Consider the following 18018-nt stretch of genomic DNA (forward strand, 5'->3'; position numbering starts at 1 on the left):
TATTTATTTCCCGTTTCCCATGGAACAATAAGCTTAACGTCTCGTGAAACAAAGTGATCCGTCTTATTTTGCGGCGTGGGAAGCCGAGGCGCCGAGGTTAAGAAGCGTTCTCTGGGGGGCGCGTGCCGTTTAATTTGAATGCGGGCGCACGTGAAATGCTGTGTAGAGGCCCCCATATGAAATTCTAAACACACTTTGGTGACAAGTTGAGCAACAGCTTCTTCTCCGTCTTCTCTTATATCGATCTATATTTACCTTTTTTTTTTTTTTTTTTTTTACTTTGAGATCATGGTTCTTTATGTTTTGAAAAATAAAAATGGTTAGTAGTTTAAAAATAATAAAAATAATTATAATTAAAAAAAAAATATTTTAGTTTCATTTTTTTCCCCCAATTCCAGCAATTATAACGCAAAAAACACAAATCACAAAACCCTTAAAAAAAACAGCAGTTTCGAGATCAGCCGCTGCAAAATCTGCCAATTCCTCCACTGTGAGGCCAGTCACATTAGATACTGCAAGTTGCACGTGTGAGGACCAAACACAGGGGGAAATTGGATATTGAGGTCAAGTGAGGTAAAATTTTCGTGAGGTGAGGGCTGAACCGCCCATTGTTGTGCTGCTTAAGGTAGAAGGTGTTCATACATTGAATGTAAATACAGCGTATATTCCCAGTGCAAGGCGAGCGAATGATTCGTCTATTACCGGGGATTAAATTAACGCGGGGGGGAAATTTCAAGGCATTAAACGTAGTTCATATGGAATGCAACTGATTTACACACTATTTGTGACAGAATTAAAGGATTCCTGTTAGAATTCAGTTTAAAACTCACACACTACTCTTCTGACTCTCGCTCACCGCGCGTTTTCACCAACTGAACCAACAGAACCAAGAGTCGGAAAATGGAGAGATTCTTGCGCTCAGTGACTCGTCGGAAACCGAATCTGTAAAAGAGAGGTGAACCTTTAAGTTGGACTGAAGTACTTTAATACAGCAGTGAACTATCTCAGTTGTTACATCTAAACTATGTCACCCCCAATGTGAGTCTTGACTTGAAAGTGTAGCAGATGGATGAAATAATGGCCAGGTCTATAATAACAATAATTAGCGCGGCGGGGCCTCAGCCGGAGCTTCGAGGAGAAGAAGGACAAGTAATTGATGGCCTGGGATCACTCTTCTCCCCTCTCTTCATCTTCATCCTGTTTACCATGTCTAATTACGGCTCGGCGAGCGAGACGGGGGTATTTTCATTAACCAGTGTATAATCACAAATAAATCTTTTGATTGTCTCTTTTTAAAAAAGAGACCTCCCGAGCTAGACCTCCAGACTGCGCTTGCTCGCGTTCAAGGAAAGTCTCCGGTTTGCCCCCCCCCCGCCACCGGCGAGGGGGTGAAAGAGTGGAAATCAACTTTCGCCGCCTGAAGCGCGGTGACGTGCCGGGCAGCATGCTCTTTAGCTGTCGTCCAAAAATAAGTCCATGTAGACGAGAGTGGCAAACAGCAGCAGAGTTTTTTTTTTGTTTTTTTTTCCGTTCCGTGCAGGAGCTAATTGTGTGATGCCGTGGGGTGACGGTAAGACGGTACATTCGTTTTTTAAATTGGGGGTCTTATAAATAGACCAAAAGCAAAGAAGTAAGTTTGTTTGAGCATGTGAAATTGCTTCAACGAGAAACTAGGTTTTTAATTATTTTTCATGCATTCCCGACGTTCTGCGTCGCGGTGTATTTAATTACTCGAAAAAAAAAAATCTCCTTTTTGGATTTTTGCTAGCTACCTCAGAGTGTGTGCGGAATAAGAATTGGTGGAGAAAAATAAAGAACTCGATGACACCGCAATAACTGAGCCCATTGTTTTCTCACTCCCTCTATGTGTAACAAGTCAGAAACAGCGGCGCTAGAAAGGCGCATCCTTTAGAATCTTCTGAATTTCTGCATAGATTTGACCTCAATTGTGATCAGATCTTCATCTTCATCCAGTCCTAAAAATGCATAAATGTTCAGGTTTCTGGTAGCTACTTTGTGTTATTGGTTTATCTGTATCCTATTTTTTTAAACTATCTTTCATACTTAGATTAATCTGATCTGATCACATTTTCGGTCAAATGTTTGCGGAAATTACGAAAATTCTAAAAGGTTCACGAGGTATGTGGGGGGCACGGCGCGCTCGCCCGCAGGGTGTCGGGTTTTTTCGGCCGTGGGGCCTGGCATCCGGGCCATGCACCTCGAGGGTAGGCTCATGCGTAGGTGTGGCGTAAGACAGTGACAGTGACGGAGAAAGTGTCCCCATAACATAACCTAAATGTAAACTATAAACACCGTTTTGTGCGCCATTCACGGGTGCACCATTGAGCACCAAAAAGCCCCCAACCTCCACCCTTAACGACGCAGCTGGTGCTCTGAGATTTATTCAGGTTGTCGGGCGTCTATACGACTGCAGGACTCGTGGGTGGCTGGGAGGCCTTTTCCGCTGCTATGAAACGCTACGATATACAGTAGTTCTCACCCCATACACCAGAAGTAATTGGGGCAAGTCTCATGCATTCACAAGTGGACACACACACACACACACACGTGGACTCATCACAGGCACACACACACTACCAGCATCTGCCTCGAACATGCCCCCGAACACCCTTCTCATCACATCCTTCTCCCTTTCTCTCCTTTACTCAGGAAGTCAAATCACAGGAAGAGGCCGTGCGCCGTAATTGCTGTTACAATTTACGGTGACTTAAATTACGTTTTGGCAAATACATGTTCGTCTGATGTTTCTAGATGTATGTTTTGTCAAGTTTATATTGTCGTTTGTCTCTATGTTTATCCGTCTTACCGTGTTGATTATCCCTTCCCCTCTTGGAGAATTAATGATGATTAGTTGTTTAAAGATCAAAACGGGATAAGATCGTTCTCCAAAGAGGGGGATTGGTGGCGGTCTTGCATAACAAATAGCCGTGCTTTTGTTATGCCACAGTTCTGATGGCGTTTCGAAAAAGGGGAGCGAGGCACGCGCGGTAGTCGAGTAATGGAGGCGCGCGGTAACCGTCGGTACTGGAGCCACGCCATCTCCAGCCACCGCTCCGGCTCGCCATCAAACCTGCTGGAGGCTTGATTTGTTTGGTCTGAGTGAATTTTTACCACAATGCAAAAGATGGAGGAGGGTAGGGGTAGAAAGACACCGGATTCTGGAGGCCATTAGGTTGATAAACTGGCCCCCAGTGATGGAAGAGGAAGCAATTTGAAAGTGATTAAGGGATGCAGACTTTATTTTGTTTGTGTCTGCCTTAGATAGAGTGACCTGATTGAGGGTCTGTAAAGGTGGACTTCTCATGCGGCGTTTTATTTGTGCCTCATTCCTGAGCGAGCAGCGGGAGAATTTGAGCGTAGAGAAATATATTTTGCAAGCACATAAATTATTCGAGCAAACAAAAATCGATTCTGTGCACAATAAATGTATTTGCATGTTTGCTATTATCCATCTTAAGGGGCAATACTTGCTTGGTGCGCTCAGATTGTCTCCCTCTCTCACAGCGTTACAAACGTGCCTCAAAACCAACCAATCGGAGATTCGGAGGAGGACGATACTGATTGGCTGTTTCATCTCCAATCACAACGCTTCAGCGTGACGCCAAGCGGCTCCCTCCTCGTTGCAGGTTTCTGTGCCCCTGGCTTTTGTGGGCGTGTCAGCTCAAAATCGACTGGCTACTGGCTAATCTTGCCATCCTTCCCTTCAAATGAAGAACTGTCCTTGTTGGAGAAACATAAAATGATGTGTTCCTTATTTTATCGATAGTTTAAGGGACATTTTTCATTAAAAATAAATAGCCTAGTCATGAACACTTACGCAGTGGTCCGGGCAGAAGGCGGGCCGGGACGACAGGCTGCAACGCACTTCGACTCAGCTTCGTCCACCGTTCAGGGGGGCGCACATTTGTAACGCGACGGGCAGGCAAAGTTGAGCACGCACAGAGTGGAGAGGTTGAGCGAGAGAGAGAGAGAGAGAGAGAGAGAGAGAGGGAGAGACAATCCGCAAATACATTTTTTATGCACAGAATAGATTTTTGTTTGCTCAAATAATTTATGTGCTTGCAAAATATATGTTTCTGCGCTCAAAATCTCCTATTGCTCGCTCAGGGATGAGGCACACAAATGTAACGCTATATTCTCGCAGGTTCTGTGGCTGTAGACACACAAATAGTCGTGTGTCGTCTATTCCCAATTCCAGTGTGGAAAACCTGGACTGACAGTCACCCCCGGGTGCCCTCCACACAGCCATCCCACCCTCTGCAATGGCTAATCAGACATGATGATGAGAAGGAAACTAAAACGACAGCCGAGCTGTAGTAAATCCGCCGGCGTTGACGTTGACGTACGGCACCTGCAGCCTCTGCGCTCTCCCAGCCTTCCAGAGCACAGCCTTAGAGGCACTGAGAACAACAAAGTGTGTTCAATGCTAGTTATCAGTGCACCTTATGGGTCTGGGTTATAATTTTTAGACCACACACGCTTACTGGTCTCATAATAGTCAGATAGTGTCCAAAATGGAGTACAACGCACTACATACTGCATGACCGCACTATGACGAATGATGGCTTCTCGGACAAACTACATCGTCATAAAGCCACGCGACTTCCTTTGGGCACATTGAGGGTTGATGATGACACTGTATGGAAACTTTTACTGGCGTCTTGCCCTCACAATCCATTGTACACTTGCCAGCGTAGTGTCCAGTGTTAGCATGCTACGATATTTCACCAGGTGTACAAATAGCATGTCATCCTGGGACTTTATGCACACTTTCACTCACATACTGAGCATACTATGGTTTTGGACGTTCTACCAACTAATTTAGTGAACTAAACAGTATGCTAGTACACCATTTTGGATGCAGCAGAGGCTTTCTAATAAGCTGCAGGTCCAACCAACCCTTGTCCTGAGGCAAGGCGAGGCAAGTTTATTTGTCGAGAACATTTCATGCAGAAGGGCAATTCAAAGTACTTTCATAAGCCATGAAAGACATTGAATAAATACTGTATATAAGAGGCTAAAAACTGATAGAAGACATAATAACATCGCGGAGATAACAGACTACAGACAAACCTGTACCCACTTTGGTCTTTGGTGCTAACCCGGCCTACACACTCAAACAAGGCAGGACTCAAACCTACAGTACACTAATTTTGGTATGTTGGACTCTAACCCAGCCTACACACTTCAACTTGATGGGATTTAAACCTGCGCCCACTTTGGTCTTTGGGGACTCTAACCCGGCCAACAAAAATGTTGTCTTTGGGATTCTAAAATCCATCAGAACATAAAGGGTTAGAAGGCAACCATCACTTGCTTCACACCATCATTGTGACGTGGCACCGCCCGTTGCGGCCGCCTGCATGGGCGCTCCTCTACGTAACTCTGTTCCCTTTACATACATAATTTCTATTCTATTCACTGACTGCATTACATTTTAGGAATCCGTTGGTTTCATTTAGTTAGCTCGGTAGGAATAGGGTTAGGTGTTATGTTCGGTTTAGTAACTATTGTGCATAATCTCTGGGGGCGTTGCAAAGACATTCCACTGCATATGTGTATAAACGTATGTATAGGTATGTGACAAATTAACCTCTTGAATCTTGAATCGTGAATCACACAGCTCCATTCACTGTGCCACACCAGTACCGCCATGGGGAGGGGGGTTGGGAGTCGGGGGTCCGGAGGTTCGGGCTCCAGGACACAGATGAGTAACCCCCCAGGGAACTCTAAAGTTGTGTCTTTGCGGCGTGTACACCGACATGGGAGAGCACTCCGGCGTCGAGGGCGCAGCCGCTCATCCATATAATGGCAGAGATTACATCCGCCTGGGATTCGACGGCAGAATTGACCGGATATGAGTTCCAGTGAGGCTCATATCAAAACCCAATAACACCTGGCCCCCTGCCGACCGGGGAGATAAGGTGGCGTCTGGGCTGCAGCGAGACGCTTCCATAAATGTGTCCTTTCCTTTTTTTCTCCGTCGGGCGAGACAAGGCGGGTTATCTCGCATAACGCTGCGTACTTGGGCTCGCTTTCAGTTGTGTGAAGGGGGCGCCTCCGTGTGAGCTCAGCACTCACACGGAGGCGCCGAGTTTAGGATTTACCGCGGGGAAACTGTCGGGATGTAGTCTGACGGGTGGAGATCTGCTCAAAGTAAATCGAATGAAGAATGAGATATCCTTATGCCTCCGTCAGTGGCCTTTTTCTTTTGCAACGCAACTACAATTTAATGAAACCTCAGACTAGGGCTGGGCGATATGACGATATATATCGTGAGGCGACAGAAAAATGACAATCGTGTGTATATATACTGTATCTCCATATATTATCTGCACGCGGTAGGGAATGTAAACAGACATGAAGGCGCGTGGCGCTCCGGGAAATGACTGAGGGGCAATCATGGCGCACAGAGCTTAACAGAGCTTAAGTCCATGTTTTGTCGCTAAGCATCGACTTGTATTTGATAAGGATATCTCAAATTGCCTGATGGCACCATTCATGGATTATTACATTATTACTGAGGGGGACTATGTTTGCATGTTTGCCATCGTGTTTTATTTCAAGGTTTCAGTGAATGAAAGTTTACACCTTCACTTTGCAAATATGTTAAAAGTCAGTTTGACATATATCGCTTTTTTAATATAAAATGCACTCATTCATTTTATATACAGAAGGTGTGCTATACCTATGTTTCGTGATAGAGACATGAAATGACCTACAGTATATCAGGATAGAAGAATTTGGATTTTGGAAGATCTCCCAGCCCGACCTCAGACTAGCCCAGCATGCTATGATTCCAAGGGGTTTTTTTTTCGACATAAAAGTGCCATTTTCTTCGATGGTATCTACGGCAGGAAGACGCAAACTGGCTCAGAAGTTACAGGGAAAAGATCAAAGAACAGAACAGAGCGGAATGGACCGCAGGTGATGGAAGCGGGTGACACAGGAGAGCCAAGGCGGAGGAGATTCTCATTTAGATCCCTTCTCCCCAACCACCCCCCCCCCCCCCGCCTCCCCTCCACTCCGAAAACCAACCTGTTTGCTGCAACTTGCTTGTCCGTCTCCGTCATCGCCCCGCCACAGCAGGGGAGGAATGATCGCCCACCCACTCCATTAGTGGCATCCCCTCGCTCCCTCCATCCTTCCCCCCTCCTCCTCCCCACTCACACGCTCAGCCACATCTCTGTCATCTCATCATTTGCCTGTGGTGCTCTCTTTTAGCCTCTATCTCTATCTCTCTCTCTCTCTCTCTCTCTCGCTCTTTCTGTCTCTCTCTCTCTCTCTCTCAAACCGGGTGAAGACATCAACAGATCCCTGCGTACCTACTTATCTCTGAAGAGCGATGTCTGTACTCTTACTGACCTGTGATTTGCCTGTGGTTTGTCTCTATTTTGGTTGATTTTCGGCTCCTTCGTAATCAAGTTTCTGCTGCTGTGACATGACTTACTGAGAATAAAGGAGCCTTAAAAGTCAAAAAAAAAAATCCAAAAAGTCTCTCTCTCTCGCTCTCTCTCTTTCTTCTCTTTCTCTCTCTCTCTCTCTCTCTCTCGCTCTCTCACGCTTCATCTTGGCAGTCTGGTCCAGGCCTGACTGTCTGCAATCGTCTCTTATCCTCCGCAATTGGATGAAAGATTAACCGCGCTAAGCTCCTCCAATATTTGCTTTTGCTAGGAATCTCACAGATGTTCCTCCCTAAAACAGGAGATAGATTTTTTTTTTGTATTTCTTTTTTTTTTTCTTCATTCATTTCCGACTCGGTACCACCCACGCATGCAAAACACGAGCCCCGAAGACTATAACATAAGGGCTCACATATGGGATTCGGAGATGAATCCAGATCACAAGTGGCTTTTTTTTTTTTTTTTTTTTTTTTTTTAACAAGAGTGGATTCAAGTTTTAGTTCCATTCCGTAATCATGTTGGCGGGTCGAGGCACTTAGCCAAGGCTATGATAGCCACTTAGGCTAGCAGCTATGTAATTTGTTTTGTTTTTGTCTTTTCCAAGCAGCATCCTCTTCAGGGGAATGGTAACTCGGTGTCATATAGCTGTTAGCGCTGGTTTTTAGAAAATAATTATATCAATAACAACGTTCCAGCTTCCGATTTTTCCAGGTTTTCGATCGATTCCAAAAGTGTCAAATCAGCACTTTGTTTGGAAGTTATACAACGACTTGTCAGTTTAAAATAAATACCTTTGCAATGCACATTAGATGCATGCTTGCAATTGTAATGCATGTCAGATGGTATACTGAGAAGTTGGCAGCAATTCTCATAAAGTGTAAAATGTCAATGTATCGCTAGCGAATTGTACCGTGAGCCGTCTCATCGACATGGGATTGAACCGATATTAAATTTCAAACCTGACCCTTTGTATCGAAATCGAATCGCAACATCCTGCCCAATACCTAGACCTGACATCCAGTGTCACTAGTTGTCCTTAATCACACCAGAACAGGAGCCAGAATATTTCAACTAGCTTGTCAACTGCGAGCAGCATCACGGCGCCGCACCTGTCGCCGCGTCCCTAATGGCGGACGCCAGGTGGAGTCTGGCCACGCACCTCAAATTTAAATCAGCTGTTGTTTCGGCAACCTTGTCAGACGAGACGCTGACGTCTAATTCTTAAGACGCGACCGGAACGTCAGCCTGTGCTTTCCTCCCTCCCGTGATTAGCACTCAGAGCGAGGGCATTGACAAATCAGCGACGCTAGTCCCAACATGGTGATTGCTAATAGCTAAAACCCAGTGGCTGATGGGTGGGTGGATCGGCCATTCTCCTTCTGTGGGACTCTCTTTATACCTGATTGCAGGGGAGACAATGATGGGGGAGGCGGCCGGTCCGACCTGAGTGGGCCCATTTTGGTGGGACTTGAGATTCTGTTCTGGAGAAATGAAAATGAGGCCCCTCAAGTGGGCATGCAAATTGGGCCATTAGAAGCCCTAAATAAAATAATGGAAGTGTGAGTGCTCTTGGGGCTTTTCGTGCGTCTCTTAATCCGTCTTCAACGTCTGAAGGTCTGATTGATGAAGCCTCCATGTACGGCCTCAAAGGAGTGTTTTTCATGTATTTGTGTGAATCCATGTGTCTCCAACAGATCCATACGTTAAAATCCACCTGATGCAGAATGGCAAGAGGCTGAAGAAGAAGAAGACGACCATCAAGAAGAACACCCTCAACCCGTACTACAACGAGTCCTTCAGCTTTGAAGTACCATTCGAACAAATCCAGGTACCGTACCGCGTTTGAGATCGGATAGTTGACAGAACATCTATTTTTAGGCTTACCCCTTGGCCACACCATAAGCGTCGAGAAAGCGGCAGTCTCGAGAGCGCTGTTTTCGCAAACGAGCTGTAGACAGAGTGAAGACGGCCCCGAATGAAGTGGACAGATGGTCAAATGAAGGGACGCTTCCGTGTCGCTTCTGATGTGGCCGAGCTACGGTCACCTAGGACCTCCGACTGCGAATGTTAGATTCGGGGATTTGGAAAGTAATGGCCTCCTGCTCTCCTCGCCGAGCATGTGCGCCTTACACGCACACCTGGAAAGATTCAGTTGTGTACGACAGGGATTTGAAGTGGGAGCTCATTTGCCAGATAATCAATTTAGAGCCTTTCCATCGTTCCCATTCAAATTATATGCACTTTAATTTAAATTGGCGTTAATCTTTACAAACAAACTTGCTTGGAACGCCGGTGAGGTACAGCGTGGTCCTCCTCATTGACAAACCTTCTGCGCGCCATTTAGCGTTTTATGGATGAATGATTGGCCGGGATTAGGGAGAAATTGGAAATAAGGAAATAATTGATGGGGACGGTGTGAATATGCATATGTAAGACTGCGTGTGTGGGTGTTGAAGAGCTCAGCATTATCACTGCGGGCTAACCGGTAATTGCCAGAAAGATTAAGCACTTCACAGCTCAAAAATCACGAGTTTAGCTCCGAGAGCCTCGGATTCAATTTAAAAGTTAGTCCGTGTTGATACTAATCAAAGCCCTCCCCGAGAAGCCTTACTTCTTCAGCGTTACTGAATGAGACAGCCATGGCGCTGTTTGCTGATGGAGTTAGAGAGGACTACGGCCGCTGCACAATGAAAATAATTTGGTGTAGCAAAAACTCATTGCAGGGTCTGGTTCTCTCCAGAAATGGTCAAAAAGTTTAATTCATCAAGTCATGCATCGACATTACTGTATATACAAAGTTTTGGGGGTTAGGCTTTTGGGCTAGGGTTAGGGTTTTATTATTAGAGTTTTACACATTTTTCCATACTGAAAGTATGCCTTAAAAAAAGCCCATTTGTTCTTTTTTGTGAGTATACTTGAAGTGTATTTTTTACTACTTCTTATATAGGTACTTCTTATTTACTTTGATTTTCTAATTTTGTGTGTCGTGTGTCATAAGTGTAGTGAACGTACACTCATAAAAAGTACATCGAAACTTTTCGTAAACTTGTTAAAAGTGTGTTATTTTGGTCGTCAAAGATAACCCAAATCACATAAATATTTTGATATATTTAAGCACATCTTCTAAGTCTAAGTACAAGTACAGTTTCGCCTGCCACATGCCATCCGAGTGCAGTTTTCGGGGGCCCTCCATCACAGAGACATAGACGATGGAGTAGAAACATTGCAAGTGGGCTCGGTGGAACAAGCCCCAGAGCAGATGACAGCATGTGATGACAAGGGCTCCTCTCCTGTGTGTGTGTGGGGGGATGGGGGTCTCTGCCATTCTGATCCTGGGCCCCAATTACCTAGACCCGGGACAGGTGTGGCTGCTCAAACCACACCATCCCCACAGCACGACAACTTTAGTACATTCAATGCGAATACATACAAAGTACAGAGTATACTTTCAGATAACACAGTTGTTTTTCACTTGGGTGGTACTTTAACATTCGAGTGGTGACATATTTATCTTGTTAACTCGGAAAAAAAGCTATTAAACGTTTCCCTCTTTCCATGCTTGAGCAATTTGTGAAAGGCTAATTGATAACTGGATTTATTGGAAAATCCAAACGTTGTAGTTATTTAACGCACAGACAATTTGCAGAGACCGACCACTCTGCCCTCGTTCCACTTGAACTCGAGGGCTTTTGGCACAATTCATCGGAACATCTTAATTGCCTCAGAAATGGTTTGGAAAATTACAAACACTGGTTTTTAATTGCTTTATCTCATTAGATTAATGGAAAAATGTTCCTTTCAATTTGATCAACTGAGAATCAGAACTAATATCCATCGACTTTACAGCAGCTGCAGCGAAGAACAGACGCAAGCAAACTTGTGATGCAAGACTCACAAATGATTAATTCGTAGCGAACGAATATTTTAATGACTTTGGAGTGTGAGAGTATCCTTGGCAAAAGAGTCATTTGTAACTCCCTAACTACAGGCAAGCACGAACTGTAGGCATAAATTCCACTCACAACGCAGAGACTCCTCAGACTCTTGTTACACCAACTGACCCAAACGAATGACCAGTCGGAAAATTGAACAAATACTTTTACCGAGTCGGTCGTAAATTGCCAGATCTCCAAAAAGAGAGAAACTTTTCATCGCCAGAGGGAACAACGCTGGTCGTCCGTTATCACGTCCAGCCGGGAAAATTCGATGTTCAAGTGAGAAACTTTTAAAGTTGAACGGTCCCTCATGGAGAGTGTTTCATTACACAGCGTATTAGCCATGCTCTTTAGGAACAGCGGTGCAGGTGGCGGCGAGGATCGAAACTTAATCAGGGCCCTTTGTGCGCGGCTCTGTATTTCCCCCTCAGAGGAGCTGACGCCCAGGTCTCCTCTTTGCAATGCCCCCTATGATAAACACATGCTGCGCCGACGACTCGTGGACCTCTGAGTAAACAGCCAATCTGCCGTGTTTGGCAATGAAAATAATTGAGGCCCGCTTTGAAAGCGCCTCTTGCTGCTAACGAACAATTATTTCTTAAAAGGGAGCCCCTCCGTCCTCACGCTTAGACATTTAGGGTAGTGTTGCGCACGAGTGAAAGCGATCGATTTGCTTTTAGAATAAAACGGTTTGTTTTTTTCAACATTCGTGGCTGGCTTGTTGACGGACATTTCAGAGGCCTCTTGTTGGCTGTTAAAGGAAAACTCCTGTATCTTTTAACCAAGAGCTATTTTTAGATCATCGGTAGTCGATCCCAATGACCGGAATCCGAATTTTGGCAACCCAGTGATCGAAAAAATAATGTTAAAGTTAAAAAACATCCCAGAATATTCCGTCAAAAATGCTCTCCCTAACATTGAGAGAACAGCTTCAGATGAATGCAGCTACAACACGTCGTACAATGCGTGCAGTCGTGACCGTGTTCTTCAACGATGCGATTGCCCATTGGACCATACAAGTCACTCCCACAAGAACTCTTAAGATTCCGATGCTTGGATTCACTTCGATTGATCTAAAAGTAATGTTGAGGTTCAAAAAATACTGGGAATTTTCGTTAAAACGTGAAAAATGTTGTCTCTAGTACTCTTTTTTTCTTACACTTTTTGATTTAATATACACTTGGAGGAGTCTCCAGGCGCACGCTCAGGGAATGACTTGGCACAGATGACGTAGCAGCTGCCTCACCGTGGAGCGCAGCCCGTAGTCGGCGGAGAGCTGAGTTGAAATGTGAGCACTGGTCTGTCTCTCTGACCTCGTCTGGCATATCCACTTGTGCAGTAACGCCGCAAAAAGATAGTTTGGCGGCTGTGTTGCTTTTTATGCCCAATTTCGAGCCTGTGCCATTTTTCTCCCAAAACGTTTTCGTTTTACATTACATCTGGAACTTCAACACACTTCGCATCATGCCGGAAAATGTGCGTGTCTATCCGGGTGTCACGTTTCCATCGAAGCTGGAGCCGATAAACACCCGTGAATACTGCAGAGTCATCTGTCCCGGGAATGAATGCTGATTGTAACATTTCCAACTAAAGACAAAAGCCAGATAATAGCGGGTGTTGGTGGGTTTTTGGTCAAGTGGGAAAAGGGCATGGTTGAGAGACTATCTTCTGTTGGCTGCTGTGTGGCTGCAATGTGTCGAACAATAGGGCAATTACGAGCACAATGGCCCCATTGTACGCTGTACAAGCTATTCTCTCAATACTGATTGTGACGTTTTACGGAATCTAATGCCAATCACTCGGATTGACTCCCAGTGATTGAAAAATGAGGTTAGGTTTAAAAGATACCAGTTTTCCTTTAAAGGGTCTGTGTTGAAAGGTGCTTTTGACTGTATCCAATGAGGAGTGTTTGTACACCTCTCGACACATTGAACATTTCAGTATTTGGTGAGGAATATATGCGGTTTAACCTTGTGGTCGGCAGAACACCTTTCCAGAGATCTACTTCCTGTATGACCTGAAGTCCTAAAGTGTGGACATTTGGGGGCGTTCTATTTGCACTGGCAAACTCCTTTGACCTTGATGATCCATGACTCACCGCCCCTCCCCCCCTCTCCTCCATCCCTCTTTCCACAGAAAGTGCAAATTGTTGTAACTGTGCTGGACTATGACAAGATCGGCAAGAACGATGCCATCGGCAAGGTCTTTGTGGGCCTGAACAGCTCGGGCACGGAGCTGCGCCACTGGTCCGACATGCTGGCCAACCCCCGGAGACCCATCGCCCAGTGGCACGTGCTGAAGCCCGAGGAGGAGGTGGACGCTCAGCTCTCCACCAAGAAATAGGCGGCGGGTAGGGGGTCTCCCCTTTCAGCCTCCAGGCCCTCTGGCCCCGGGCCCCCTGCCTCAGCCCTGCCGCTGTAGTGCTCTTCAGCCAGTATGTGTAAATACCTCAGTGATGATATATGGGTCCGTCTATCCCCACCTCAAAAAACCACCCCACCCAAGCTTCACACTATGTGTCTTATGCCCCCGATTTTCTAATAACAACAGATAACGACATGCCCCTCCCCCACCCGCCCTCCATGCTTTTTTGACCTCCCTCCCATTCTTTTTCTCTCCCCATGCCCTCCTCTTCCTCCCTATCTCCTCTCTGAATCATTAATATGTCGCCCGTAAGCCTCCTCCCTCCCCCTTCTTTTAAGCAATATGATCTGTATAGATAGCGCATGACTGAAAGAAGAGTTTATTGTACCACAGTTGTATATATATATCAGTATGCAGATACAAAAATGATTTCTAGTTTATGTGTTTGTATGTTGTTACCCGTTTCCTAATCTGTGTATACCTTGATGTTTTTAATAAGATGTTCTATTTTAAATTATGTAAAATTGCAGAATATAGAGGAAAGACAATATTATATACATATATATATATATATATATATATATATATATATATATATATATATATATATATATATATACACATATATATATATATATCCCAGGATTTAAAAAAAGGAACAATTCTAATTTATCGCATTCCATGGAAAACAAAAACAGAAATACCAAAAAAAAATTAAATAATCAAACAACCAACAACAGGAATCCCGACCTGTGAGAGATGCGAGCAGAAAACATGGTGATATTGTAGAGGGCGAGGTCTGGCTTTGAATAAAGGTCAGTAAAGTGGAGAAGACAAGGTGAATACGAGACCCGCGTGGAAAATTCCCAAAAATACTAGGCCATTAAGCCATGGTTCCGTGTGGGGGGCGTGGGGAAAAATAATATGCTGCTGGAAATTCTAACAAGCACATGATTTCTGATGACTTTTTTATACTTATTTCTTGATCGGATACAGACCCAGGCATCGTTTATCGCAACGCACACTCTTCACTACCACTATTGGACCAATTAGCCTTTTTTCGTTTTTTGTTTCCCCCAGACCCTGCCCTTATCCCCAAAAAAACGTCAGAAAAAAATTTAATGAGCACCAAGCTGTAGCCGCTGTGTCCTTAAGCTTGTTTACCGGCTGTTTTTGTTCGACCGCTTTACTTTTTTCCCCGACAGCCTTGGAAAATCCAATCAAATCGTCCCGCGTTTTTCGGGCTTTGGGTACCCGCACCTCTAGTTTCCAGATGACTATTTTTTAGAGCGATTCAAAACGCCAGACTATTTTTTAAAGTGAAACTGCATGATTTTTTTAACAATATTTCCGAAAAAAAAAAAAAAAAAAAAAAAAGCCCGGGACGGGGGGAGGGCGGGGGCGGCGGGATCTCCGTCTCTTTCCGACACAATCCCCCTCCTCGCCTTCAATCAGAGGAGAGCGGTGGAGAGGAAAAAAGACGAATAACGGAGAATTAAAGGGTTGGCTCTTTCGGGCGACGATCAAGCTGGGCACCGATGTCTCTTGCAGGGGTCGACGCGCAAGGCGAGGATAGTTTTCGAAAACACTGCCATTATTCCGGGACTCTTTCTTTCGGGAACAATATGTCTCTGGCTTTGCGTTGCCTTCTTAACAGTGACTCAGCAGAGCTAGCCACTACTTCACTGCCAATAATACTCACCTTGTGTGCGTGTGTGGGCTACTGCTCTGCACCGGCAGGGGGAGGCATCTGCGGGGGGGAAAAACCTCGACGAATAGCTCGTCGCCGCGTCTTTCCGGCGATTTTTTTTTTTTTCGGGATTTTCGTTTGGCCGCACCTCTTATTTCAGGACGCACTTTTTTTTATTTATTTTTTTCCCCCGCAGGCTAGCATTGTCAAAGCCCGTGACGCATGACAAAGCGACGACGCACGAGATATGAGATACCTGTCTGTTAGCCACGGGCGCCCACAAACCGTAACAAATGAAAATAAAACCAAACAAGACAAAAGAGGCGAACGGACCGCTCATTCTTTTTAGCGACGGGCCCCGACTTCTTAAGGGTAGCTAGCTAGCTTTTTGAGAGGGGGGGGAAAAGCCGTCGAAACGTCTCTTACCATACCGGGAGGAGGGAACCTCGCGGCGCTTTTGCGGGGCGGAACTTCCCCCTTGGGTAAATGTTTTTCAGTGTTCTTGTGTAGTTGGAGCTAGCGCCGATATCTTAACGAAACAAAATGAATACAAAAACAAACCAGAGAGAGAGAGAGAGAGATTAAAAAAAAAAAAAAAAAAGCGACGTGGTTGTCGTTCCACAGGAGTCTCTCTGTGGCGGAGGAGCGCTTCGTGTATCACTGTGAACTGCCGTGCGTGCGTAGCGATGTAGACTTTTGTCACTAGGTTTAGCCCCAACCCCTTCCCCCCCGAAAAAGAAGAAAAAAAAAAAAATGTTTGTTTCGTAGTGATTGTTGTAGCGTGGACGCCACCGACCCTCCCTCCTTCCCTCCTTCCCTCCCTCCTCCTCCTCCTCCTCCTTCCACCTTGCACATGCAGCGAGAGTGCCCTGCGCCCCCGGCTGTCCTATGTGGGACACCACCGCCACCACAAAGCAACGAAAACAAAACAAAAATACGCAGCGGGCACCGTGCAATACTTGTGTGTTCATCCCCATGGCGTTATCATATGGGTGGTTCAAAAATAAAATAAAAAACAATTATATTGGATAGAGAGAGAGAAAGATTTATTTATTTTATTTGATCCTATTTATTTCTTCTCCAGAGAGAGAGAGAGAGAGATGTTCCTCCTTTCCAGTTAAAAACGGTTGGGACGAACACGGCGGCCACGTGGATTCTGCGTTAAATCCCCCATCCGCCATTCGTTTGTCATTATGTTTTTCCTTTGTTTTCCCCCTCCTACTTTCGACACAGTTCCAGCATCATACCCCTTTTGTCAGGGAGTGTTAGGGAAAAAATAAAAAAATAAAAAAACTAGACCCCCGCCGATCTTTCTTCTTCTCCCCACCTTGAAATACTACTGTATATATATATTTCCATTAATGTGTCAAAAAAAACTGTATATCTAGAAAATAAAATATATATAAAAATGACATGAATATACAGAAAATTAAAAGTGTCATAAAATGCCATTCTAACTCTTCAAATATATATATATATATATATATATATATATATATATATATATATATATATATATATAACTGCACCATAACCGCTGTTGTAATTTACATGGAGGATTTCTCATCATCTTTCTTTTTCCTGCCCCGTTGACCCTTTTATATTTGAGATGAAAACTCTGAATGTACAGTATGGACTGTGTGTTGGTGTAGATTACTTATACCGTGAGTTTAGATGTACTAGGACTTTTTTTCCTTGTAAAATGTTGATGTTGATTTTTTTTTTTTTTTTTTTCATATCTTCATTGAATTTTGTTTTTGTCCAACCCATTACGTTTGACAACAAAAAAAAAAAAGGAAGAAAACTTTCCGACCCTGTTACATTCCTAAATTACCAACTCATCCCCTGCATCAAACTGAGGGGGTTAGATATTGTATTTGACATGTTTTTTTTATTTTTTGTTTACACTGAGAATTTTCAGTACAGCTTCAGATATTAAAGGGATTGATGAGGGGAAAACGTTAAATACTGAGGAAATTAAAAATTATCGGGGCGGAAATTTTCAACAAAAACAAAACAAAAAAAAATCCTGCACAATTAACACATATGCACATGTGTCAAGGTTTTCAGGGAATTCCAGTCAGTAAGAGGCATTGCAGAACCCATTGGATCGCGGGGCCGTGTGGATTAACCACTACATGAAACAAAACAAGCCATTATCTGCACTGAAAATGCGATGCCAGCCCTTATTACGGTTTCCTACCAAAGTATGCGTGCATAATCAACCCTCCTCCCACCCCACAAAAAAATCTAAAATAATACCTTAACAGACTCAAAACCAAAGCCCGCTTCACACCAAATGCGTATCCGCATCCGACAGTCGGCGCCCCCCCCATCGGCCGAACTGCGTCACAATTCACTGACTTAAAAATGGATTTGTTGACAGTGAGTACGATGGTACGTCACAAAATTCTGACTCAGACGTCACTTCCGGTCGTACTGTCGGACCCACAACTTGTCGCATGAGTTGGGAAAAAGTGAAACCCCCGGAGCCCGACTCTCTCCACAGAGAGGAACGAAACTTCCGGTTTGTTCTTGTCGTTTGTCGGATGAGGTGTGAAGCGGGCTCACCACTTTTTCGGAGACAACGCTGTGTTAAGTATTA

General features: G+C 44.6%; 1 protein-coding gene across 1 annotated transcript in view; it reads left to right on the forward strand.

Moving 5' to 3' along the window:
* Positions 1-13702, forward strand: part of syt1a (synaptotagmin Ia) — a gene marked incomplete at both ends in the record, with an annotated part of 43603 nt that extends 29901 nt beyond the window's left edge. Inside the window, 2 exons of the mRNA XM_080022537.1 lie at positions 9119-9252; positions 13496-13702. Coding sequence (XP_079878663.1) covers positions 9119-9252; positions 13496-13702 — 341 coding nt within the window. The remainder of the gene's footprint in view (positions 1-9118; positions 9253-13495) is intronic.
* Positions 13703-18018: the final 4316 nt, after the last annotated feature.

Source organism: Zeus faber (assembly GCF_960531495.2).
Source record: "Zeus faber genome assembly, chromosome: 21".
Classification (NCBI taxonomy): domain Eukaryota; kingdom Metazoa; phylum Chordata; class Actinopteri; order Zeiformes; family Zeidae; genus Zeus; species Zeus faber.